Source organism: Hyperolius riggenbachi, chromosome 1 (assembly GCF_040937935.1).
Source record: "Hyperolius riggenbachi isolate aHypRig1 chromosome 1, aHypRig1.pri, whole genome shotgun sequence".
Lineage (NCBI taxonomy): Eukaryota > Metazoa > Chordata > Amphibia > Anura > Hyperoliidae > Hyperolius > Hyperolius riggenbachi.
Window position 1 is genome coordinate 609,876,882 of NC_090646.1, and position 27,609 is coordinate 609,904,490.

General features: G+C 43.0%; 1 protein-coding gene across 5 annotated transcripts in view; it reads left to right on the forward strand.

Annotated features, from left to right (window-relative positions):
• MAST4 (microtubule associated serine/threonine kinase family member 4) overlaps positions 1-23,398 on the forward strand; it is a 690,505-nt gene extending 667,107 nt beyond the window's left edge. For 3 of the 5 annotated variants that reach the window (XM_068250009.1, XM_068250018.1, XM_068250029.1), the window contains 4 exons: positions 12,603-12,725; positions 16,458-16,570; positions 17,363-17,490; positions 19,681-23,397. In XM_068250009.1, coding sequence (XP_068106110.1) covers positions 12,603-12,725; positions 16,458-16,570; positions 17,363-17,490; positions 19,681-22,246 — 2,930 coding nt within the window. In that variant the 3' untranslated portion in view covers positions 22,247-23,397. Of the gene's footprint in view, positions 1-12,602; positions 12,726-16,457; positions 16,571-17,362; positions 17,491-19,680 lie in introns of all 5 variants that reach the window. The other 2 variants (XM_068249995.1, XM_068250005.1) reach the window with 1 other exon arrangement.
• The last annotated feature ends 4,211 nt before the right edge of the window (positions 23,399-27,609 follow it).

Consider the following 27,609-nt stretch of genomic DNA (forward strand, 5'->3'; position numbering starts at 1 on the left):
GTAACCAATGAAGAGAATGTTCCAATGTTAAGTCATACGCACATTGGAGAGCACCTTCTTACACATTATAGAATATACTTAAACCAGTTTGCTGCTTCAATAGAGTTATCTAATTTATACTGCTTTTGACTTCAGTAAATTCTTGGAATGCTTTGATGTCTCTCTGCTAGCAGAAAATATAGAAACTGAAAGCAGAAGTCATCTGTTATTGTCTCACACTGCCCCCTAGTGACAAGTGGTCACAAATACACATTACAGCAGTACTAATTTAAAGCTAGGAAATGTAACAAACGAAATAAAAAATGTGCTAAAATAAATTGACCTGGAGCACATGCAAGCCTCTAAATACATTGGTTGCTAAAGTTTGCTCAATAATGGAACTCCAGTACCCAGCACTCTAATTACCTTTACTGCGCCGCTATAGCGGCAATTTTGGAGCGCCCTGTGGCGGCGCCCAAATGATCAGGTGTGATCTGCACCCAAATTAACTTATCTTAGTGCTTTGTATAGGAGCAACACAAGGGCAGCAGTTATTTTAGAGGAGGAGGGGAACATAATGACAGTGCTTATTATTATGGAAACGAAAAGTGCGCTCCTCAGGTGTATTGTAAACGTCGTTATCCCTCTTGGAGTAATATACCTGCTCCACCTGGTGCGCTGTAATCAGCAGGGAGTGTAAGCCCTAAATCAAAACTTTTATATTACAATGATGTTAGCGCTCAACAGGACTTGTGGTAGATGATTATGCCATAAACAGCCTTCTAACTGGTTAAAATCTAACACTAGACATCCAAAGATAAATGGTAACCCTGCAATATTGGTTGGCCTAGTATGCAAGACCTAAATTAAAACACCGTCTCAAACCTTTCTCCACAGCCTCTGGGTTGTGTTTAGAGATTGGATTGGTTCAGAACCTTATTCCAAAAAACATTAGTACATTTTGTGAAACCAGCAAAAGTCCAAGTTTAAAAGTCCCACATTTTAAAAAACTCTAAATTAATCAGAAAGTCCCAGATAACTTGTTCTTAATGCTTGATATAACAGCGGATGATATCCTTTTCCAGAAAACCTAAATATGCTCACCAGATAACCATGCCAATTGTGACAGTTGGCATACAGCGCAAGCGGCCCAGCCAGTAACCTCAATGGATCCTCCTGTGTATCTTCAGCCGTGTCCCAAACGTGTGAGAAACAAGAGAGAAGCCTCTATGGAGTAGTATGTTTAATCTCCTCACCACAAAGTGCTCAACAGACACATTTTCATACACCGTGACCCAACACCTTTGCTCTCCTCTTCATACAGGCACTGCAACACATAGCCTCTTACCAGATAACATGGCTGACCAGTAAGACCAGCATAAGCGCTTTGGTGAAACCACCTTGTATCTGTTTTTGCAGTTCCAAAACTTTCCTCAGCCCTTTAAACTTTAAACAGAGACTAGCATAGCGTAATACCGTTTTTATTCCAGTTAAAATTGATTAAAAGTGCACTCACAAGATTCGTATTAAAATGCGCATATCACAAGAAACATCCACATGGTTCAGCGTCTTCCTCTGTGGCTAACTCCGCCCGACTAGTTTCGTCAATGATGACTCATCAGTCAGCATGCTCCTGATGAGTCATCATTCAATTGCATTCCACTCGCAGGTGAATTCTGCGGCTCTTTTGTGCGTTTTTTCACCGCTGAAAAAAACGCACCTCAACAACGCTACAGTGGAAATAGGCCCATCCACTTGCATTACATGTGCGAATCCGCATGCGTTGGACGCATGCAGATTCGCGATAGTGGAAACGAGCCCTGACTTTATTGTAGTGCCCATGAACAACTATGTGCAGTGTTAATTACCTGAAAATGTAAATTGCCCAATTAACTCATATCTATAGGGTAGGGGCAGGTGGTATTGCTTAAAAGTGCCTACATCTGAGGGCCCGTGAAAGTTTTGCTATGGGGCCCCATGATCTCTAGCTATGCCACTAGCTATACATTAGACAGAAGCAACCCTGCTTGCACTATATCCAGCAAGGAAGAGTCCCACAGTCTGCTGTATACCAGAACAAGAGGTTAGGATTGAGTGGATAGGAAGCTTATGTTTGAATCTTCTCTCACTGCGTGTGCTGAAGCATTGGTGAGTAAATCGCAAGCAGAGATTGATTGACATTTCAGCATTAGTGCTAATAATGTCATATCTAAGTGGGGGGCTGTAGACCGTTACTGTCCTAACAGGCAGCATGCAGATATTCTGCTTCTTGTTTCAGAGCGCTCATCTGTGCTGCTGCACTCTGTGAACTTATTGTCTAAGAATAGATTGCAGTACATTGGATCTGTAATAGCATATTTTACATTATTTCATATTATAATTGCAGTAAAATAGCCTATTAGAGCTGCACCTTAAGTTTTTGATTCTCAATCCAGGTTGAATTGGTAGGACGCGATGACATAGATCTTCATCAAGAAATGAACTGCAGGTAGTCCCGGGTTAATAAACTAGATATGTGGACTATAGGTTTGTTCTAAACCTGAATGTGTCCATAAATCGAAACACTGTGCCATCTCTGCCCGAGCATGTGGATTATAGCGCAGGAGATTTGGGCACAGCCGGCGCCACCATAGACCATAATAGGAATTATGGCTATTGCGGCGCACAGTGAGTAACTTTGGCGCCGTCAGAGGTCAGAGCTGATGTTATTTTTAAATTACTGTAATTCGGCCGACAACAATAGCTGGAAGCCGGATTACATAATTCCCTCACTATCCACGTGGATCTGGAGGGGGAATAGTAATTAATGCTGCCAGGATTCGTGCAGGAGCATGATGAGCCATATACCGGCTGTATCCTGCTCCCAAGTCTCCCGGCGGCTATTTCTCTCATATGCTCTCTGCCTCCTGTACCTTCTCTATGCCTCCTTGCACCTTTAGTGTCCCCCTCTGTGTCACCTCTGTCCCCTTGTCTTCAGTGTGCTCGTCTGTCACCTTTGTTCCCATGTGCCTTCAGTGTCACCTCTGGTCTCCTATGCCTTTAGTGTCTCCCTCTGTGTCACCTCTGTTCCCCTGTGCCTTCAGTGTCACCGTCTCTACCACCACTACAAACCCTTTGTGCTGCCCAACCACCTCTGCCCCCCTGTGCCCTCGGTTTACTACAGCAGAATGTAATTTTACTGGTTTAAAAAAAAAATTGACTATTCTTAATTAGATTTTCTAAAAAAAAAAGGGTGTTTTTGTAAAAAAACATTTGTTTAACAAATTTCACATGTCCATGCCATTCAGGTTTTTTCGTAAGTCAGAGACTACCTCTAATTATTTAACAGTTAGGCACTTATTACTACTACACCTACCATGGCCAAATGTAAAAATGCTGAAAGAAGTAACTTTTTTTTTTTTTTTTTTTTAATTTTTAACTTTTTATTGCCACATTTGCATAGATGTACAATTTATGAACAGTTCATAAGAACGGACATTTGGCATGACAGTGTAAACATATACAGTCAAACATGCATTGTTAAGAACACAATACGGCTAAAGACTAAAATTGAACTTCAGATTTAGTCACTGTGAAATACTCAGGGTACTCAAGGTAAACAGGATAAACATCTTTCTTAAATGACTCATTTCCTCTTACTTGTGTTATGGTGGCGGACCTATTGGATACCTATAATGGCCAGGTTGCTAGGAGGCTGGGGTTCCTTGGATTTATATCCACTGCTCAGCGTTAGCTGGTGATTAGATTATAATCTGTCGTAATTTTTTCTCCATATTTATGTTTATGGTAGCCTGCGCATGGATTTGTGTGAATTGTGGAGGGTGGGGCTCTAGCCAGCTAGCTGCGATTAAATGCCTTGTTACACACAGGAGTTGGGAGATCTCCAGCCTATGTGGTGTGGGGATTTTGTCTAATCCCACATGAAGTAAGGCTAGTTGAGGCGTTAATGTGAAGGGGGACCAAATGGATGATGAGATGTGTTTTGTGACTTCTCTCCACAGATTGTGGATGGGACTACAGAACCAAAAGATGTGAGGTAATGTGCCTATATAGCCACAGTCTCTCCAACAATCCTGAGGATGATCTTTTTTATACTTAGATAAGCGTACTGGGGTGGTATACCAGTGGAGCAGGATTTTTTGGAACGTTTCCCAGTGGGTTATGCATCTAGAATATTTAGAAACGTGTGTGGAGGCTAGTTGAATATCTTCCTTGGTGATCGTTGTTTTCAATTCATATGACCAGTACTTGACATGCTTAGAAAGGCAATTTTGAGAAGACCCAAGTATTTCCATGTAGCATAAGGAAATTCCTTTTTTTAGGGGTATTTGGGCTTTCATAAATTGGAAGATGGCTTTTGGGAAGTTAGGTATGTCTTTTTGTATTGAGGCCCATAGTTCTCTGAGTTGTGTATAGGTAAGAAACTCAGATGAGGGTAATTGCAGCTCTGATTGGAGCTGTGTGAAGGGTTTAAAGCTTCCGTCGCTAAGTAGGTTTTGTATGTCAATGACCTTTGGATGCTTCCAAAATTTTAGGTTTATGTTATCTATCAAGAAGGAAGCTATGGTTATTGGGGTGCTCGGGGACACCATTTCTTCCTGCGAGTTGTGCTTCATAAGGTAGCACCAGGCATTGACTGTTGCCTGAATAGTTGGGTATCTATGTGTTTTGTGTGATCTTTTGATTAATTGAGCTACTAAGAAATCTCTTAGGTCTCCTCTTACGATATTCTGTTCAATTTTTGCCCACAGGGGTGTTTCCGCAGTTTTGGGCCACCAGGATTTTGAGATCTCAAGGTTGCAGGCATGATATAGTGACCTTATGCAGGGAACTCCTAAGCCTCCAAGTTTCTTTGGAAGTGTTAGAGTGCTAAACGCTGTTCTTTGTCTTTTGCCTTGCCAGATGTATTGGGCTATGGATGCTTGTATTTCTTTAAAGAAAGAGGCCTTCACCGGGATATTAACTGCTCTTAATATATAGGTAATTTTGGGAAGTGTCTGCATTTTAAAGGCCATTATTCTCCCAGCCCAGGAGAGTTGGTGTGCTGATAGGGCTTTTAACTCTTCTTTGGTTCTTTGTATGAGAGGAATGTAATTAGCCTTGTATAAATTTGACGCCTTTTTGGTTAGCTTAATTCCTAAGTAGGAAATGGATTCCCGGGCCCAGGGAAAGGGGTATTGGTCTTTAATAATACGTGCTGTGTGGTTTGGAATGTTCGTGCTTAGTATAAAAGATTTGGCTTGGTTTATTTTGTAGTATGAGGCCCTTGAGAAGCTGTTTAGGGTTTTCATTAGCGGCGGGAGGGAGTGTAACGGGTCAGTAACTGCGAGGATAGTGTCGTCTGCGAACAGACCAATTTTGTGCGAGTAATCATTTAGGGGGATACCCTTTATGTCCGGGTTTGAGCGAACTGCAGTGGCTAGCGTTTCCATGATTAATGTAAAAATAAGTGGTGAGAGGGGGCAGCCCTGCCTGGTCCCATTTGTTATTTTAAATTCCTTAGATGTGCAGCCTGCAGAGGCTACTTTTGCTGAGGGACATGAGTAAAGCGCCATGATGCCTTGTTGTATTTGACCTCTTATGCCAAATTTGTTGAGTGTGGCCGCCAGGAACCCCCAATGGACTCTGTCAAATGCCTTCTCTGCATCCAGAGAGAGATACAGAGAAGGCACTCTTTCCAGTTCAGTGTGTCGCAGAAGATCTATGAATCTCCTGGTTCCGTCACAAGTTTGTCTTCCCTTGGTGAAACCTACTTGGTCGGGTTGGATTATGGAAGGCAAAATTGGGAGCAATCTGGATGCAATAATTTTTGCGTAAAGTTTAGTATCGCCATTGAGAAGCGAAATGGGGCGATAGTTTGCTGGGTTGTCCTCATCTTTTCCCTGTTTTGGTATAATAGAAATTTTTGCTTCTAAAAATTCTTTAGGAGGCCTGCCTGTAGATATTATTTCATTAAACATTTGACTTAAATATGGGGCTAGTATGGGGGCAAAGGTTTTGTAATAAAAATTTGTGAAGCCGTCCGGTCCAGGTGCTTTATGCTCTTTTAGGTTTTTAGAAAGAAGTAACTTTTTAATGAAGTCATATTAAAACCTTAACAGAAAGGCATGAAAGCCTGCGTGCTAAGAATGTAATATAATTCTCTAATAACATATACCCAGTAGGAACCACTGCCGTGTATTTTCTATAATGTATCCATCCTCTAAATGTCAACTCTATGAAATTCCAGATAGGCAGCATATGCATTATTTATAAGTAACACCAGAAAACTTACATTCACAATTAAGTCTCATGGGATTTGTCATCCTTACATAGCTTAAAAAATGTTGTCTCCCTTATATCTATATAAGTCATGGTGCAGGAAAGCTAGTTTTTGTGAATGGCTAAAGTTATTATATACATAAAAAAACATATTGGTTTAAGGGTGACTTCCTCTCCTAAAGATAAGCCACTGCATGATGACCTTTTAGAGGAAAAAAAAATTGTTGCAATTTATGCAAATCCTAGAAAATATCTAAAGGGTTCACATCCTGCACATCCCTGGGAGCACAGAAAGGGTTAAGCTTCAGTATTTACTTATTATCACAGAGCCTCAGCACAGCTCAGGCACAGTTTACAGCCTGATCCACACTTGCTGATAACCGCTAAATATACAGTCTAAGGGCTGGTGCACACCGGGCGGCTTTTTGGGCGTTTTCAGATCCGCTTGCGGCTGCGGATCTGCTTGGTCAATGTATCTCAATGGGGTGGTGCACACCAGAGCGGGAGGCGTTTTGCGGAAACGAAAAATGCCTGGGTGAGGCATTTTTTGGATTTCGGATGCGTTTCTGCCTCAATGTTAAGTATAGGAAAAACGCAAACCGCTCTGAAAAACGGCACTTCAGAGCGGTTTTGCAGGCGTTTTTGTTACAGAAGCTGTTCAGTAACAGCTTTACTGTAACAATATATGAAATCTACTATACTGAAAACCGCAGCAGCAATCCGCAAAACGCTAGCAAAACGCCATAGAAAAATAAAAAAAAGCGTTTAAAAATCTGCTAGCGTTTTGCGGATCTGCTAGCGGGTTTTGGTGTGCACCAGCCCTAAGAGCTAAACACACAGAGAACGCAAGGCGATCAGCAAAGCACTGTGACTAATGTATCCCTGTTGGATCATTCTCACTGCAGTGTTTGCTATTTGCATAAATCGCAAACTCTTTGCATGCAGTATTTTGGGGGTGATTGCTTTGTGCTTCTCATTCTATTGTTTTCAATATTTTTTATTGGAATTTCAAATTTTAAACAAATATGCCATTGACATGACATATGTATAAAAAAAAAACAGAGATACACTTTATACATAATAACATTCTTTGTTTAAACAAATAATATAAAATAACCTGTACAAAAGTTATGTTGAAATTTGAACAGAAATACCTTTAGTAAATGACATAGCTTGAATTATACATCATAAATGTTGAGTTACAAAAAATTATAATTAAACTATATCAGACAATTTCCCTTTGGTCTTTTATTATACCCAATATTATATATATATATATATATATATATATATATATATATATATATATATATATATATATATATATATATATATATATATATATATATATATATATTAATCATGTCTTAAATTTATGCTACCTTAGTGTGAAGTGATCCTGTAATGGTGTAATGTTAAGATCTTGTTTATAGAGATTTCCCAAGGAACAGAACCTCTGGAGAATGGGGGCATCAACTAGCCTCCCTACTGAGACTCCAGAGGACGCATCCCTGTTCTATCTCCATGGTTCACTTATGTTACACCATCACTATATAGATCCAAGACTCTAATTCAAAATAACCAATACTCAAGATATGATCCCATAATTATGAATGTCTTATACATTACAAGATTCCAATATTCCTGTGATATATTCTTACTGAACTAATTTAAACTAAACTAACAAAATTAGACTAAACTAATTTAAACTAAATGCGCTGTTGTCTTGTGTTAAGTTCTTGGTTTTTATATATCAAGGATATGTATACTTCGCTTTGAATTAATTGGCAAATGATCCTTAGGAAATTATTTCCAGGAGTTTAGAGTTTTTTTGAGGTACAATAATACAATACAATAACATTTCTATAGCGCTTTTCTCCCATAGGACTCAAAGCGCTTAGGCTCTCTCAGATTCAGTAATTAGTAGGATGAAGTATTCACACAACAAAAGTTATATTTCTGCAAATGCCAGACTGAACATGTGGGTTTTCAGTCTGGATTTAAACACGTCCAGGGATGGGGCTGTCCTGATCTGTTGAGGTAAGGAGTTCCAAAACGTAGGGGCAGCATGACAGAAGGCTCTGGGACCAAAAGTTTTCAAGTGGACTCTGGGTATGACTAGATTATTAGAACCTGTGGATCTGAGAATGCGGGGATTGCTACGCAGCTGTAACATATCTTTCATGTATCCAGGGCCTAGATTATTCAGGGATTTAAATGTCAGTAGGCCGATCTTGAATAGGACCCTCCATTCTATAGGTAGCCAGTGAAGGGAATGCAGGACTGGCGTTATGTGGCAGTGACGGGGTTGGTTGGTTAGCAGTCTGGCAGCAGTATTCTGTATCAGCTGTAGGCGGTACAAGACCTTTTTTGGAAGGCCAGTGTAGAGAGCATTGCAGTAGTCCAGTCGGGATGTGATGAAGGCGTGGACTAAGGTTGGCAGATCTTCTGGGGGTATGAGGTGCTTGATTTTTGCAATGTTCTTCAGGTGAAAATAGGATGATTTCACCACAGCAGAGATTTGAGTTCTGAAGTTTAAATCCCCATCAATTAGAACTCCCAGGCTACGCACATGATCAGAGCTGCGTAGATCCAAGCCTCCTATTCCCAGTGGTGAAGACTGCAAGTTAAGTTGTTTTGTTATCATGCTCTGCCCGTCAATCAGAAGGACTTCAGTTTTGTCTGCATTTAGTTTCAGCCAGTTGTCATTCATCCATTGCTGTAGTTCACGTAAGCAGGCGTTTATAGTTAGAGTTGGGTCTGTCACACCAGGCTTGAAGGAAAGATATAGTTGGGTGTCGTCTGCATAGCAGTGGTATGTCAGGCCATGTTTTTGGATTAGTTTTCCCAACGGTAGCATGTAAATCGTGAAAAGCAGGGGAGAGAGGATTGAGCCCTGGGGCACCCCATACTTAAGTGTTACAAGGGTGGACAGGAAGGGCCCCATAGACACTTTGTGGGTTCTGCCACTCAAGAAGGATTGGAACCACTGAAGTACTATGCCATCAATGCCGCAGTATTCCTGTAGCCTGTTTATTAAGATGTCATGGTCAACTGTGTCAAAGGCTGCAGAAAGGTCTAGCAGTATGAGGATCGAGCACTCTCCTCTGTCTCTTGCCATGAGCAGGTGGTTGCATATTTGGATGAGGGCAGTTTCAGTGCTGTGGTGTTTCCTGAAGCCAGACTGGAATGGGTCATAACTGTTAGGTTTAGAGTCATCTTTAATAATACATGAGTTTCCAGCTAGTTATTGGAGTTCCATATATGTGCTTCTCATTCTATTGAACGGGAATCGAAAATGGTGGTAAAAACGTGACATTTCTTGCTACAAAATTGTGATCAGGATTTGTGCTCTCAGTGTGAACTAGCCCTTACAGACGCAATTGTTTTAGTTGAATGTATTATAATCACATCCTTATCCTCATTCCCTGCCCTTATTGTAACCAAGGTTGTGAATTATGAAGATAATATCTACAAAGGGACTTGGACAACAGTAAAAACCTTAAAAAGAACAAACTATTACTAGTTTCTCCAGACTTAAAGGAGCACTATGGTGAAAAATTGTAAAATTTAAAATATGTGCAAACACAGACCAATAAGAAGTATGTTTTTTTTTTCCAGAGTAAAATGAGCCATAAATTACTTTTCTCCTATGTTGCTTTCACTTACAGTAGGTAGTAGAAATCTGATAGAAGCGACAGGTTTTGGACTAGTCCATCTCTTCATAGGGGATTCTTAGCAAGGCTTTTATTCTTTATAAAGATATTCCCTGAAAAGGATTTATACAATAATGCTGGTCAGCTTCCCGGCCCACTACACAGTTTTTGGGCAGTTGGACAGAGCAACTGCCATTCACTAAGTGCTTTTGAAAATAAATAAATCCCTGTGTATTCCCTATGAAGAGATGGATTATTCCAAAATCTGTCACTTCTGTCAGATCTCTATTACCTACTGTAAGTAACAGCAACATAGGAGAAAAGAAATTTATGACTCATTTTACTCTGGAAAAAACGTACTTGTTATTTGTATATGTTTGCACATATTTTAAATTTTACAATTTTTTGCCATAGTGCAGAAGCTTTGGCTAGATTTACTTTATAAGAGCAATGTGCCAACAGAGATCACACAGCACAGAAGGTGCCTGCCTTTCCGTGCTTCCAAATATCTTCTGTGTCCTTGTCTCTCCTGACATCCACTTACGTAATGGCTCTGCCTGGATCACCGCATGCTATCTCATATTCAGAGATCACAGCAAGGTCAAGCCAGGCATTGTCTGGCAGGATTCTGGTTTCTCAGTCATTTTCAGCCATTGCATTCTTTTCTCCAGCCTGGCTCATCATGCCACTGGCATCCCATCCCCTGTATCTCCCATAACTCAGGATAATTGTGTTTAACAAGCTGTCATCGGCTCACATTCTTGTCATGCTAGACATAGGCAGTCGCAGTTATGTAACGCTTCTAGCTAATTGCATTATTTTCACCTTTTTATTTTCATTTTCCTCTGGGGGTACTAAATCACAGCTTTACTGATAAGGATGAAGTATATCTCATCATAAGCACTGCAATAAAATAAGGCACTTATGGCTATATTCTGAAACCGTAAAGTCGGGAATCTTTGTTCCTAGAGAATTATAAAAAGCCACTGAAATGGGAGATTTCTTCTCTCGTTTCCCCTGAAAGTTATTAGAGGCACAAATTAAATCTATAAATGTTTTTGTATGAAGTACAGGCGCCGTAGTACTGTAGTTTTGTCCACAGTGACACCTACAGGCAGGAATAGGTTTATTCTGCCACCGCCTTGGCAGCTTGCCACTAGTTGAGAGAGATTCTCACTAAGAAAGCTGAAGCAGTAAGTGTAGCTCACTAATGAAACACATTCCCTCCGCTCCGCGTCTGTCAGTGTTTAGTGTCACACACAGAACGCAGAGTATTTGTTAGAATGAAGACATAAGATTTGTTTTATTCCAAATATTTTCTATGCATGCCTTTTCAAAAATGTCAGACGTTTTGCAGAAGTAGCCAAACCTTCTCAGCTCTGTTTGGCACCTGATCAGAGATGTTACAAATTTAAAAAAGTAGAACATGCCTAGAAACAAAAGAGGCCTTTTATTGCCCATCAGTGCTGTGAGAAAATAATGCTTCCCTACTGCAGTTATTGAGGAGAAAAAAAAACAGTCCTGACATCAGAGGATAAAGCTGAACGTGATCTGATGGCTTGTAATGAAAGAAAAGACAGGGACACCGAGAGCCCAATTTAGTGCGGTATGTATTGGTATATCGGGAAGGTGTTAGAGTAAGTATAGTAATACTCTCAAACCAGGGTTACCGCTTGAGCAACCACTGTCAGACATTAGACCTGTTCCCACTCAGGATTAAGAAGTCGCTCTCTGTAGATGGGATGACGAAAAAGGGGTTTTGCCCCTCCTCCTGGGGTGGATTTGTACAATATATGAGTAAACCGAGGTGCCAATAGAACAAAATGTGATAACAATTTTAAAACATGGAAGGTGTAGTGGTGGACCTTTGCCCACTCCAAAGGACACAACAGAAGAAACGTGTAATTGTTTAGCAAAGAAATGTTTTTAAACACTCCACGATTTTGCAACGCGTTTCGCAGGCATGACCCAAACTTCATCAGGCAGTCAGGAGCATACAGCAAATGCCGTCCAGGTCTGTGCCAAACTTTTCTGTCAGAGGCGCTTGGCACAGACCTGGACGTAATTTGCTGTATGCTCCTATCTGACTGCCTGATGAAGCAGGGGTCACGCCTGCGAAATACATTGCAAATTTTTTTCTGTCGTGTGGAGTGGGTAAAGGTCCACCACTTCCATGTTTTAAAAATGTTATCACATTTAATTATTTTGGTGCCTCTGTTAACTCACATATGATGTAATGGCTGCAAAGCATTCTGGGCTGTGAACTCCTTCATTTTACTTTCTGTTTACATTTAAATACATCGGGGAATTCAGGCAGTATGGAGAGGGCGGAGCTATGCTTGGCAATATATTGTGTTTTAGCTGAATAAGACCATGCCTCAGAGACTTTAGTCCTGAAAGCTGAAATATCTAAGTGCCAGTCAGCTGAAAGGGGTGCCACTACCAATGTTTACTAAACAGTAAACCCTTGTGCACCTGTACACACACACACACACACACACACACACACACACACACACACACTCACACTCACACTCACACTCACACACACTCACTCACGCTACTACCGTATACACTTGAATATGAACTGATCTTTATATAAACCATGCTTCATAAGGTAAATTAGTGACAAGTGTACATTAAGAATCATTGATAGCAAGAGGGTCTGAGTTTTCTAATTTCTTGTTTTTTTTAATGCCTTTCCAGGGGGAGCCTATGAGGTGAAGCAGCATTCCTTCTTTTGTGCCTTAGACTGGAACAGCTTATTGAGACAGAAAGCAGAGTTTATCCCGCAACTAGAATCTGAGGATGACACCAGCTATTTTGATAGTAAGTGTGAAAGAAGCCTTATCAAAAGGTATAGATGACTGGTGAAAATGTAGTAAGATATACATCACATTTTAGGGTTGCCAGGTCGGCTGATGGAGAAAACCGGACAGGGGGTGGAGTTAGGGGCGGAGTCAGAAGCGCACTTTTATGTAGAGTGGGGCTAAGCAATGGGCTTTTTAAAAAATGTTTTTTACAGTATTTATATCGCACTGACATCTTCTGCAGCACATTACAGAGTACATAGCCATGTCACTAACTGTCCTCACCAGTACATGCACATAAGAGACCACTTTTCACCAGTAAATGCACATAATAAGAGACCGCTTTTCACCAGTAAATGCACATAATAAGAGACAGAGCAGAAAACTATTACAAAACTGGAAAACTATGCAAATAATGCAATGCATTTATGGCGTTTTTGCACAGTGAAGTGGTCGATTTCTTGCGGGAAGTTTTAAAATTTATTTATTTTTTCCCACCAAAATTTTTTATTGAGAACAATAAAGTGGACATACATAGGCATAAAGTTAAAATATAAATCTGCGCATACATGTATGTACACATTTTGAGCAAATATAACAGTATAACAGTATAAATTGCGTTGTACAATAGTATGAATTCAAGTGTAAAGTATAGTAAGCAGCGGGCTCAGGCGAGATTGAATGAGATTGAAAGTCACGCCTGGACTATACGGAGGGGCGATAGAGCGGAGCCAATGCACACAAAGAGCGGAAATACAACCAGAGAATTATGGGTCACTCACTCACCATATCTCCAGACTCCTGACCTTACCTTGCTTCCTTCGCAGATGCAGAATCGCATTGCAAATGACGTGAGTGACGCACGTCATGCGTGCGTTGGCAACGCAGCGTTGGCGTTGCCGTAGCAACGTCGGGAAACGCGGGCTCGGGGGCGGTACTTAAGCTGGCGTAACTTACGCCGCGTAAGCTGGCTGGCTGTGCCTTTGACTGACAGCCAGGCAGCGAATCAGCGGTCGCGCAGCGCTGGCGGACGGGTGGCGGCAAGTGGCAAAAGGCATAAAATCGGACATCTTAATTGTCCGGTTTAACATGCCTTTTTGGACAGGACACAGCGGCCAAAAACCGGACTGTCCGGTCTAAAACCGGACACCTGGCAACCCTATCACATTTCTGTCTGAGTGGTGTGTTACTCACTCTACACATTAACCACTTCAGCACCACAGGGTTTTTTGCTTAAAAACCAGAGCAATTTTCACATTTCAGCGCTCCTCCCATTCATTCACCAATTACTTTATTGCTACTCATCAGATGTAAATGATCTATATCTTGTTTTTTTTTGCCACAAATTATGCTTTGTGAGGGTGATATTTGCTTTTAGTAATTATGTTATTATCTGTGCATTTTAAAGGGAAAAATGAGAAAAAAAAGAAAAAATACACTATTTCTCAATTTCCATCCACTATAGTTTTCAAATAAACAATGTTACCATAGGTAAAACCCACACATTGTATTTGCTAATTTGTCCTGGTTATCTCAACATTTAAATAATGTTCCTAGTACAATGTATGGCGATAATATATTAGTTTCTGGTTTGTGTTTTTTGTTTTCTCATTGTACTCTATCAGTAATTAAAAGCCCTTATCTTCATGATTAACAGTAATACACTCTCATGGCATACATATTTTAAAAGCTAAGTCCCTAGGGTAACTATGTATTCTCTTTTCAATGCTGTCACTTTTGTTTTTTTTTACAAGTATTTATTTAGGGGTATAGAGTACATGAAAATAACAGTTTCATTGCTTTTCATTCAGTTTTCCGGTAAAAAAAAATCACATGACTTAGCCCTCAGTTGTCAAACAACACAAAATCTATTCTCTCACTTGTCACGGTTAAAATGATATCCTATATACATAATCAGATAACTTATTGGGCATACAGCACACTGTTTACCACGAGTACGCCTATCTACTCCCCTGAGTTTCAGATGAAGTTTTGTGGGGAGTAGATAAGTGTAGCAAGGGAGGTGAAGTGGTTAATGATTATGGAATTTGAATGAATGTATGTCTAGAAAATGTTCCTATATTTCCACCTGAATGTGGAATTTGCTGTGTATGTATAAAATGTGTTTCCTCAGTAAGGCTAAGAGGACCAGGAGAAAATCTTTTAGGAATAACTGTAGTCAGTTGTGGTTTTATGCTTTAAACAAACCTGAGCTCAAAATAAACCGATGCGATACACAGTTGTAATTATCCCTCTACTCTGAATATGACCTTTTTGGCATCCTACACTTTTATTGTGTTTAAAAGATAAAAAGGTAGGTTTATTGTTTTAATGCCTCTGCTAAATGACATATTCTTTTAGTGTTCCATAAACATTGTTTTAATGTACCAGAGCCCCACTGTGAACTATTTCTTTTTTTAAAAGCTATCCCATGCATTCAAAAGCTGTTTTCTGCCAGGCTAGAGGTTTTTTTTTTTCTCATAGCTGTAATTATTTATCAGTTAGATTTACACTACAGTCTGACTAGAGGGAAATGGTCATTTGCATAACTGAATACTTAACCCTTTGGGTCCTCTTACACTTAATCAGTTGCTCTCAGTTAAAATGGAAAGAAAACTGATTTTCAAAGTAATGCCCATGTTTTCCTATGGCCTCTTTTACACTTAACGCGTTTTAACTGAAATCTTCTTCCCAATGCACTGCTATGGAAAAAACGCGTACCAACGCGCACTAACGCATGGCAACTGATTAAGTGTAAAAGGGCCCTTTCAGTGAGTGGAAAAAAAGGAACCACAGCCTACTTCCATAGAGGAATGAAACTGTACATATTAATGCTTATCTTATCCTGTAACATGTCAGTTCGGGTGTCCTTTTACATGCACCAAGCTTTTACTTCTACAGCTATTCTTAATTAGGGCACATTGAAATGAGCAAGCATGTAATAATGCTGTTGTTTGCTCAATCAATACAAGATGCTGTCTTGAAAATAGGGCAGTTCTGTTAGGACTTATAATACTGTCATTTATATAGGTTCATGAGCAGGGCAGTCGAAACCCAGAATCACAGAGTCACATTGAACTTACAGCCTGAAAGGGTGATATGACATTCATTAATGGAGGGTGCCCCAGATTTCTAGAACAACACTGGAATGAGATACATCTTTTGAAAATCTCACACTGCATACTTCATTTTGTGTTTGATTTTATCTAGGAGTGATGTCCATATTAGTTCTCTGTTGCAATTGATCACTTCTTTTGCTGCTTAAAAAATGCACACAATATTCTTCCATCTTAAAGAGAAACCGTGACCAAGAATTGAACTTAATCCCAATCAGTAGCTGATACCCCCTTTACATGAGAAATCTATTACTTTTCACAAATGGACCATCAGGGGGTTCTGTATGGCTGATATTGTGGTGAAACCCCTCCCACAGGAAACTGTGAGGACCATGGTCCTGGCAGTTTCCTGTCTGTGAACCTCGTTGCACTGTGGGAAATAACTATTTACAGCTGTTTCCAACTGCCAAAAAAGCAAGCAGCAGCTACTTCTAGTGAGATCACCTGCCAGCAGTAAAAATGTCACGATGTGATACATGTCAGAATGTAAATCAGGGAGAGGAAAGCTTTTACAATGGGCAAACACTGACTAAATGATTTATACATAATTATTGTAAAAATGAAGCACTTTTTTTTATTACATTATTTTCACTGGAGTTCCTCTTTAAGTGATCTTTGTGCTTGTATTACTTTAGCCCGGTCTGAAAAATATCACCATATGGAAACTGAGGAGGAAGACGATACCAATGATGAGGACTTCAGTATGGAAATCAGACAGTTTTCATCCTGTTCCCATCGCTTCTCTAAAGTAAGTATGGTACTTATGTTTATTTTCAGTATACAGAGGTGTGGTGATCCTTATGTATGAAGGAAGAAGTTTCATCCATTTCCTGTTCTCCCTAGGCCATGCCTTCCTTATACACATGCTCTATAGTTCTCACTCATTAATTGATCATTTCAGGTAACCAATTAGGAATGTTTGTAGTTAGGCATAGCTATTGTCTACAGTTAAGCACCATATTCTTTACTATGAGGGAAAGGAAGCCGTTCTACCAGTGAAGAAACCTGTGATGAGTAAAGAAATAAAAGACAAAAGTGTTCATTTTTAGTTTAGTAATTTGTCACTGCACACCACTAAACATCTCTTTCTCACTCTCACACACACTCACTCTCTCACTCACTCTCACACACACACACACACACACACACACACACACACACACACACACACACACACACACACACACACACACACACACACACACACACTCACTCACTCACTCACTCACTCACTCACTCACTCACTCACTCACTCACTCACTCACTCACTCACTTACACACACTCACACACACACACACACACACACTCACTCACTCACTCACTCACTCACTCACTCACTCACACACCCACTAACTCACACCCACTAACTCACTCGCACTCACTCACTCGCACACTCTTACACTCATACTCTCTCTCTCACACACACACACAAAATTTGTTCTTACATATGGGTATATTTCACAGTTTATTTTATCTAAACTGCACCATGCTTAATTTCTACAAGCTCCAATAATGCAGCCTGTTATTTGGGTATTTTAGGTGTTTAGCAGCATTGATCAGATGATGCAGAACAAAATGGAGGAAAAGGACGACACCAGTGAGAAATCAAAGAGCTTGACTCTACCTCCTGTGGAATCTCTAAGCTGGAGCTCTGAATACTCTGAGATGTGAGTAAAATTGTAGTCGTTTCTGTACTGAAGTTGGCGTGAAGGCTTTTTGTGGGCTACGTTATTGGCTCTGTCTTGTACATCCAGCAGGGCTTGTTCATGGATTCTCTGGAGGAATAATATGCAGTTAGCAGGAAGATCAGCTCACAGTGGAGCTCTGACTATAGAGACAGACATAAAACACAGAAAGGTTCTACATGTATTCTACTCAAAAAATAAAAAGCAGACAGAAGTCCCAGAGTTCTAGAAAAAGCATAACAAAAATACTTGGTTTGACCACTCTAGGATAATTACCGATGGATTTATTGATTGCTATATTCAGTAACAAATCGTTACAATTTAATCCTGATTTCCTAAGGATCCACCGTACTTGGTTCCAGGGAAAAATCAGGGTGTTGTAGATTTTTTCTTTTTTAAGAAAATTGTTCTCAATGTATGCACTGCAATACCACAACTGCCAAACAAACCTGTCAGCAGTTCTCAAAACAATCTGATACAACCCAAGTTAGGACTGCAAACTTTTGCCACCAAATATTAAAATCATTCTGACTAAATCCAGCCGTGTGTTCCTGAATCACTTATGTCCTTCAATCTTGCTAAATCAGTCATTTTGTTTCATCATTAAAGAAGTTCCTAGAGCTGCCACCAAATTTAAACAGATCTAATATTTTAATTGAATAATGTTCATCAGTTAGTATTATATTTCTGGCCTTTTGAAAGTTTACCTGTGTCCAACTGTTTGTTTTAAACCTCAGGCCTGAGTCTTAAAGTAGACCTGAGGTGAATTCTCGGCCAAACCCCCCCCCCCCCCCACATACGTTCAGATACTTACCTAGGTTGAGGGAAGCCTCTGTATCCTCCAGAGGCTTCCCGTGTCCTCTTTGCCCCTACCGCTGCTGCTCAGGACCCTTTTGAAGACCGTACTTCCCTTCATGCATGAGCACGGGTGTGCTACACTTGCATGCTTGTGCAGTGGCACGGAGCTGCTCGGGTTTTTGCGCAGGCGCAACCATACTCGCACAGGTGCAGTACAGCCATGCTCATGCATGAAGAGAAGAGGGTGCTAACACTAATCTGACAAGCTCTTACAGGAGTCCGAGCGCAGCAATGGTGGGTACCAGTAGGATATGGGAAGCCTCTGCAGGATCCAGAGGCTTTCCTCTTCTTTGGCAAGTATTTTTTTTATGTTAACGTGTACCAGAGCTTTCACATAACGAAGATTTGATACTCACCCACAGCTTCCTCCAGCAGCATAAGCTCGTCAGCCGCGGGTGAGTATCAAATCTTCGTTATGTGACAGCTCTGATTTCCTTTAAGTTTACCTCAGGTACAATTTAAAACACATGCAATCTGAATCAAAATTTACAAGGTGGCCGTACCTAGGCTTCTTTAGTGTCTACATGTGTAGAACCTGAGCTTCACTGGCATCTTATCCATGTTGGGGCTATGCACCGTCATCCACCTCTGAAGGGTGCTGACATGCTGTGTTCACACCCCCTGCCCACTTCATGTGTGCTCCATGACATGCTGTGTGGAGAGCCTCAGCTGAAGCATTCTGGGCCTGTATGGTTACAAATGATTACGAACTGCACATATCCAGAATGCTTCCGGCCGCTTCTGTTGCTCACAACTGTTAAGAAATGTGAGCGAAGAGGGTGCAGTGAAGTGGACAGAACATATGACTCCCTTGTCCGACAAAGCTTTGGGAAGGGGGGGACTGCAACATGGTTGCGAAGCTGTAATGCCATGCAATTTATGGGACACTGAGGAAGCCCCAAATATGCCTACCACGTACATTTTGTACTGCGTTTGGGTACCCTTTAAACTGGTTTTCCTCACAAATTGGTTACAATTGACTAGCTAGGATTCTGCAATTTCCTGCTTTGCCTGTGGGCGGTCGCTGTGCTTGGACTATCTTGCATTCGTACTTGCCATCTGCAGGTGCCTCTCTGCGGTTTTGGAAGCAGTCATTCAAGACATCTGTGAGCTTACTGCTTAGGACTCCACCTTTTCCTGGAAATGTTCCAGAGCTTCTATTGGTATTAGGCCTCTGCTTGTTCTCTGAACCTCCTTGGCTTCCTGGCTTTTGATCTTGTGCTCCAAACTTAACCTGCTATGTCAACTGCCAAACCTACTCAGAAATCAGAGTGTAAACTGTTTTTTTTTCTTGTCTTCACTTCATGTATTTAGCAGCATATCCAGCCTGCAGTCTAGCCAGACACTACACAGTTCCAGCCTGCAGTCTAGCCAAACTCTGCCAAGTTCCAGCTTACCACCCAGCCAGACTCTGCCTAGTTCCAGCCTGCCAATGAGCCAGAATCTGCCAAGTTCCAGCCTACCAATGAACCAGAATGTGCAAGGTTCCAGCCTACCACCCAGTCAGACTCTGCCCGTTTCCACTCTGACACCCAGCCAAACTTTGCCGGATTCCTGCTTGCTGTCCAACCAAAATCTGCTGAGTTCCAGCTTGCTGCCAAACCAAAATCTGTTGAGTTCCAGCCTGCCACTCAGCCAGACTGTACCAAGTTCCAGCTTGCCATCTACCCAGTCTCTGATTTTTAGCCTGTTGCTCAGGTCCAAGCTTCGGTCCAGCCAGCCATCCAGCCAGGCAATGCCAAGTTCCAGTCTTTCTCTCACCCAGACTGTGCCGGATTCCAGCCTGACACTCAACCAGACACTGCAAGGTTCCAACCTGCCACCCAGCCAGACTCTGGTGAGTTCCAGCCAGCCACCCAGCCAGACTCTGGTGAGTTCCAGCCAGCCACCCAGCCAGACTCTGGTGAGTTCCAGCCAGCCGCCCAGCCAGACTCTGGTGAGTTCCAGCCAGCCACCCAGCCAGACTCTGGTGAGTTCCAGCCAGCCACCCAGCCAGACTCTGGTGAGTTCCAGCCAGCCACCCAGCCAGACTCTGGTGAGTTCCAGCCAGCCACCCAGCCAGACTCTGGTGAGTTCCAGCCAGCCACCCAGCCAGACTCTGGTGAGTTCCAGCCAGCCACCCAGCCAGACTCTGGTGAGTTCCAGCCAGCCACCCAGCCAGACTCTGGTGAGTTCCAGCCAGCCACCCAGCCAGACTCTGGTGAGTTCCAGCCAGCCACCCAGCCAGACTCTGGTGAGTTCCAGCCAGCCACCCAGCCAGACTCTGGTGAGTTCCAGCCAGCCACCCAGCCAGACTCTGGTGAGTTCCAGCCAGCCACCCAGCCAGACTCTGCTGAGTTCCAGCCAGCCACCCAGCCAGACTCTGCTGAGTTCCAGCCAGCCACCCAGCCAGACTCTGCTGAGTTCCAGCCAGCCACCCAGCCAGACTCTGCTGAGTTCCAGCCAGCCACCCAGCCAGACTCTGCTGAGTTCCAGCCAGCCACCCAGCCAGACTCTGCTGAGTTCCAGCCAGCCACCCAGCCAGACTCTGCTGAGTTCCAGCCAGCCACCCAGCCAGACTCTGCTGAGTTCCAGCCAGCCACCCAGCCAGACTCTGCTGAGTTCCAGCCAGCCACCCAGCCAGACTCTGGTGAGTTCCAGCCAGCCACCCAGCCAGACTCTGCTGAGTTCCAGCCAGCCACCCAGCCAGACTCTGCTGAGTTCCAGCCAGCCACCCAGCCAAACTCTGCTGAGTTCCAGCCAGCCACCCAGCCAGACTCTGCTGAGTTCCAGCCAGCCACCCAGCCAGACTCTGCTGAGTTCCAGCCAGCCACCCAGCCAGACTCTGCTGACTTCCAATCAGCCACCCAGCCAGACTCTGCTGAGTTCCAGTCTGCTGCCCAGTCAAACCTTGCTGGATTCCAGCCTACCGCCCAGCCAGACTCTACTGAGTTCTGGTCTGCCGCTCTCCCATACTGTGCCCGGTTCTAGCGTGCCACCTATCCAGACTCTGACGGATTCCAACCAAACACTGCCAGGTTCCAGCCAGCAACCCAGCCAGATTTTGCCAGTGTCCAGCCTGCCTTCCAACCAGACTTTGCCAGGATCCTGCTTATCGTCCAGCCATACTTTGCCATGTTCCAGTCTGATGCCAAACCACACCCTGCCAAGTTCCAGCCTGGCACTCAGTTGGACTTTGCCAGCTTCAAGCTTGCCATCCAGCCAGGCTCTACCGGATTCCAGCCTGCCTCCCAGGCAGACTTTGCCAGATTCCACCCTTTCCTCCAGTCAGGCTTTGGTGGGTTCCAGTCTTCCGCCCAGCCAGACTGTACCTGGTTCCAGCCTTCCTTCCAGCCAAACTTTTCTGGGTTCCAACCTGATGCCCAGCCAGACCCTGATGAATTCCAGCCTGCTGCCCAGCCAGACTTTGCCAGGTTGCAGACAACCTCTCAGCCAGACTTTGCCAGATTCCAGCCTGCATCCTAGCCAGAGTTTGCCGGATTCCAGCCCATCTCCCAACCAGACTTTCCTAGGTTCCAATCAACCACCTAGCCAGTCTTTGCCAGGTTCTGGCCTTTCCTACAATCAGACATTGGTGAGTTCCAGCCTTCCACCCAGCCAAACTGTGCCTGGTTCAAGCCCTCTGTCCAATCAGACAGTTCTGGGTTCCAACCTGGTGCTCAGCCAAACTCTGCCAAGTTCCATCCTGATGCCCAACCAGACCCTATCATGTTCCAGTCTGATGCCCAGACAGACACTGCCAAGCTGCAGCCTGACGCCTAATCAGACCCTACTGAGTTCCAATTTCCCAGCCAGCTCGGCTCTGCCAGGCTTCAGACGGCCAGCCAGCCAGACTTGGTTATGCTCCAGCCTTATGCCCAGCTACAATTTCTATAGATGACTCCTGCCGCTTCTGTTCAGCTTCACTAGATAACTAGTATGATTGCTGTTCAGCCTCTACAGATGACTTCTACTGTTCCTGTCCAGCATTACCAGGTATCTGCTGTTCCTACCCAACCTCACCAGATGACTTTTCCTTCTTCTACGCAACCTCACATGTTGACATCAGTAGTTCATGCTTCACCAGTTGACTTCTTCCACTCCTAGTTAACATCACCAGATCTCTCTTTCTGCTTCCTTCCTACCTCATTGTTTGACTTCTGTGGCCCTGTGTCTCTTGCCCAGTCCTCACCAGATGATTACTGCTTCTCCTGCCCAGCCTCATCAATGACTTTTGCCACTTCTACCCAGCTTCACTAGTTGACTTCCACAGATTCTACTCAATCTAATATGACATCTATCGCTTCTGCCCAACTTCACCAGAATACTAGTGCTGCTGGTACTACTAGGAATGCTGCAATTCCCTGCTTCACCTGTGGCTGTCATCTTCTGCTGGGACTACATTGGACTTTCTGTCCTTCAGTCGGAGACCCTATGTAGATTTTCTACTTATTTGCAACTCCTTACTTCAATTGGAAGTGGTATCACGTGCCTGGACTGCTTTTTACTTATTACCAGCAAGTGGCCCTCTTCAATCTTGGACCCAGTCATTCAAGACACATCTGCGTTCAGTATTTAAGGACAATCTCCCTGCCATAGTACCGGAGTTGCAGATGGTATTAGGCCTCTTATAGCTCCTTGCTCTCTGGGTTCCTGGTCCTGATTTCTGTTTTGTGATTCCAGACTACTGATGGTGTTCAAATTCAGGTTATTGAAGTTCGGAAACCAGAGTTTGCCTGTCACCGCACTTTAGCACCCACACAAGTGGACAGGGTCATAGTCAGATGACTTATTTGCACTTCTCGTTGTGCTTCTTGAGACGTGGAGTGCAATTAAATAAACTCCCCCTTACCCTGTCCACATGTCTGGGTATTGAAATGTGGTGAGGAGCGAATTTGGGTTTCCAAATTTAAGTAACTCAAAATCAAACACCAACACTATTCCAGACTATTTACCTGTGCTTCACGCATGGCCTTTTTTTTGTTTTTCGATCATAGAGTGCCTTAACTGATTCTGTATATATTGTAATTTTGTATATATCGTTGGTTAATATTAGCTGTGCTTCGTTTTTTTTTTTCACTGTGCCTGCATTATTGCTGATGTACGTTACAATGGTTGTGTATATTACACTTCCTCTTTCAATAAATGTCATCTGCTTCACATTTGGTGTCTACTTATATGTGAGTCTCATAACATTAATCATCCTATCTGTAGCCATGTGATACCAGTGGCAGGATTAATAAACTGTTTAGTGACAGTTGACCAATCGGAACAGCCCAGTGAGGGAGGAAGGGGTGGGCAGAGTTTATAACTCCAAGGCTTGTATTTCCATAAATCTTTGAAAACTGTTTCACTTTAGGAAACACTAACAGGACAGGACTCAGTTTGATGAATCTAATGACTTGGGGGGGGGGGGGGGGGGGATTTTATAGTTTAAGGACCACCATTGCAAAAAGTAGTAAAATGTAAAATATATACAATAAACATATTTTCCCAGATTAAAATGTACTATTAAATACATTTTCCCTATGCTGTTGTGAGTAACAGTAGGAAGGAAAAAGCTGACCGTTCTGACAGATGTTAAACTAGTCCTTCTCCTCATGGGGGATTCTCAGTATTTTATATTCTACAAAAGCACCCTCTGGAAAGGATCTATGCAAAGATGCTGGGCGGTCTCCCTACTTATTTACACACTATTTTTGGCAGTTGGACTGAGCAAACTGCATTCAGTAAGTGCTTATATAAATAAGGAAATATCTGAGAATCCCACATGAAGAGATGGACTAGTCCAAACATGTCAGATTCCCACTACTTACTGTAAGTGACAGCAACATAAGAAAAAAGTAGTTTACAGTGCAGGAGAAATGTACATTTTTGTATGGGATTTTTTGGTCCATAAGATGCACCTAGGTTTAGAGGAGGTAAACCTGAAAAAGATTTTATACCAGGGGTGTCTTAAAGTGGATCTGAGGTGAACTTTTACACATTGCATAATTGTGTTCCTTTCCTATTGTTTATAGGGCATTCCTCAAGCCAAATACTTTTTTGTTTTTGTTTTAATACTCTACTTCCCTATAAACTAAAAAAGCCACGCCCACAGGTTTTCAGAGAGCCAAGGCAGTAGCAAGGGCTCATGGGAGCTCAGTCTGGGCAGGAGGAGGGGGAGGGGTTACTAGCCATTGATTTCAGAGGCAGATGGGAGGAGTGAGGAGGAGAGGGGATTAGGCTGATGGCTCAAGATACAGATAAGCCTGCCTCTGTGTAATGTTTACAAACAACATGGCCGCTGTCATTGTATCACAGGAATAAATAATCATATTCTATTAAAACTGTTTGCAGCTAGATTTGCTGTGTAAACCATCTAAACTTTACATAAGATATATAGACAAGTTACTTGTTATAGTTAGTTTTTCATCTCAGAACCGCTTTAAGGGTGCCGGGGCATCTTCTGGAGCATCTAGAGCACGCCACCCCCCCCCCCCCCCCAAAGCGAATAGTGCTCCCTCTGTCCGTCCAGCGAGCTTCTTCCTGTCTGCGTTCTTCTATCTGCACCCTTGCTGGCACCCCTTCCATGACCAGGCAGCTTGTATCTGAATACAAATTGGCAGCAGAATCCGCAAAGTCTTCACAGCTTTTATTGTACAACTAGTAGACCCAAGCCCGTTTAAAAACGGGCTCTAGGTCTTGTTTTCTGCCACCGCCAGTGCACATGCACGAGCACGAAACCGCCGCGCGCCCGCCTCGCTTGCCCACCTCGCTCGCCCGCCTCTTTCCCTGGTCCCTCCCGTCCAGCTGTTCGTTACTGTGCACATGCGCAGTAGCAAAAAACAGGGACAGCTGGACGCAGCGACACAGGGATTTTATTGTATAGGATGAGAAGACAGTTAGCTGCTTAACTGCCTAAACGTTGTACAACGTACTTTGGATGTTACCTGCAGGAGTGTGTGCGGATACTGCTTCCAATTCTTGCCTTGCTAAACCTGCTTGATGCACCTTTGATCGAGTAAAAGAGTGTAGTGGTTTATTTTCTATCCACTATGTCCGTGAGTACGCACATGTCGCTGTGTCACGTAGAGGGGGTTCCAGAGAGGATGAAGAAAGGAGGATACAGACAGGAAGAAGCGTGCCAGCTGACTGCAGGGTCCATCCATTATTATTATTGATTGGATTTATATAGCGCCAACATATTACGCAGCACTGTATAATACATAGGATTACAGACAATGATAACAGGGGTGACAGACAGCACAATACAGGTAATAGACAACAGATACAATACAGGTAATAAGATACACAATACAGGTAGTCATAAAATGCCAGACCATACACTGGAGTGGTAGTGCTGATAATACAAGTTCACATATTCTGGGTAGGGTGTACAATCAAGTATGATACACAAGTGGAGAGGGCCCTGCCAAAGGCTTACAATCAAGAATCTACAATATCGTAGTGACACGAAAGGAGGGGGGCTGCATTGAGAGGTTCTCGGCATAGAGAGTTGGGGCAATGTCGAGGTGGGCAGGCCTCCTTGAAGCGGTGAGTTTTGAGGGCTTTTTTGAAGGTGTTGAAGGAGGGGGCAAGTCTGATGGGCAGTGGGAGAGAGTTCCACAGGATGGGGGGGGGGGGGGGGGATTGTTAGACCTGGCGCCGGTTGGACTATAGTGTGTTATTTGGTTCACAAGACGCAGACATTTACCTCCCACTTATTTTTTTTAGGGGGGGAGGGAGGGGGGTTGCCTTTAATAATGCACACCAGAGAACAGAAGAATACAGACACTACTCTTTTTATTCACCTTTTTAAAAATGGTAGTTGGCTGGCTATTGGTCTGATCCTCGAACTTATAAAAAGCAACACCCTCACTTCAAATCTCTGTATTGTAAGATTTTTTCCTAAATGATTTTAGTTCTCTTACCTTGACTTATGAGTAAAGGGGGACGAGTGAACTGCTGCTAAAAAAATAAAAAAAAATGCTTATTGGGTGTGTCCGTATGCTGGTTGTTGCAGGTGATTACTTCTAAGTTTCTATGCTTCCTTCTCAGTGCAGCTGGAAACCTATACTGGACAAAGGGAATCTAGAGCATTTCTGAACAAGGCAGACTTTAGAAAGGGCACCAAAGTATATTGATTTCATGGCTGGAAAAAGTTTCTATGTAAGCTCACCGTCCCCTTCAGATACAGCTGTCTGTAAACCGAAATTGACAAAATAATTCTTAGAGGAAACATGTAGAGGAAAAAGGTGGCCCAATTGGAAACTCCAAAGGCTTCCCTTGCCCCCTCCTTTCCTCTGTTCCAGTGTTGTCCCCTCCACAAAGCCTTCGACAAGCAAGGCTGGATTTATACTTTTACCACCCCTAGGCCAAGTATGTTGGGTCTCCCCTTCTATGAGCAGCCTCACCCCTCCCATTCCGTGTGCAGTCCAGTCTTCCATGTGTAACATTCATGTATGCAGCCCCTTTTTCATGTACAACTCATCTGGGTATTAGTTTCACTTTTCACGTTTTGCTTACCAGTTACAGCTTTCTCTTTCATATGTAGCAACCCCTATTTCATGGTAAGGTGCCACTTGGGCTGTAGCCTCTTAAGGCCCAGGCCTTTGTGGCCTTACCAGAAATCTGGCAGTGTTGACAAGGGCTTGTCGATGGCTTGCGCATGCTCTGGATGAGGCAGCAAAAGTTGAGCCCAATTAGATCTGTGCTACAGCTGGTGCGTGAGCCATCGGCACCTGCGTAGTGGCACTGATTCTATCAGATTCTGCTATTTCCACCAAAGCCCAAAGCAGGTCTGTGCTACTGCTCAGGTGCAGTGTGGCTGCACTCCAGGGGTCCCTGCTCACCAATAGCTTGGTGGAAGAATACCTGGGAAGCTTCTGGGGGATGCAAAAGTTTTCCCCTCCTGAGGTAAGTATCTCATTTTCCTTACAGGTTTGCTTTAAAAACCTTTAACTAAATATCCACAAATACCATGTCATGGATTATTGCTTTAAAACGTACAGAATCGCGGACATAGAACTAGTTAGCAGAACAGGCGACTTGACTCAAGTCTGACTCCCCACATTTTAAAGCGGACCTGAACTCAGAACTTCCTCTTTTCTCTAAAAGATGAGTAACAGCAAGGAACAACCTGAAGCGAGAACTAAGAGCCGCCAAAAAGGAGTACGCGGAAAGGTTGAGACGCAACCTCCTCTCAAATGACCCACGAGCTGTCTGGAAAGGGCTCAAAGTTGTCACGAACTACAAGCCCTCCCTCCAGCAGGTAACGCCAAA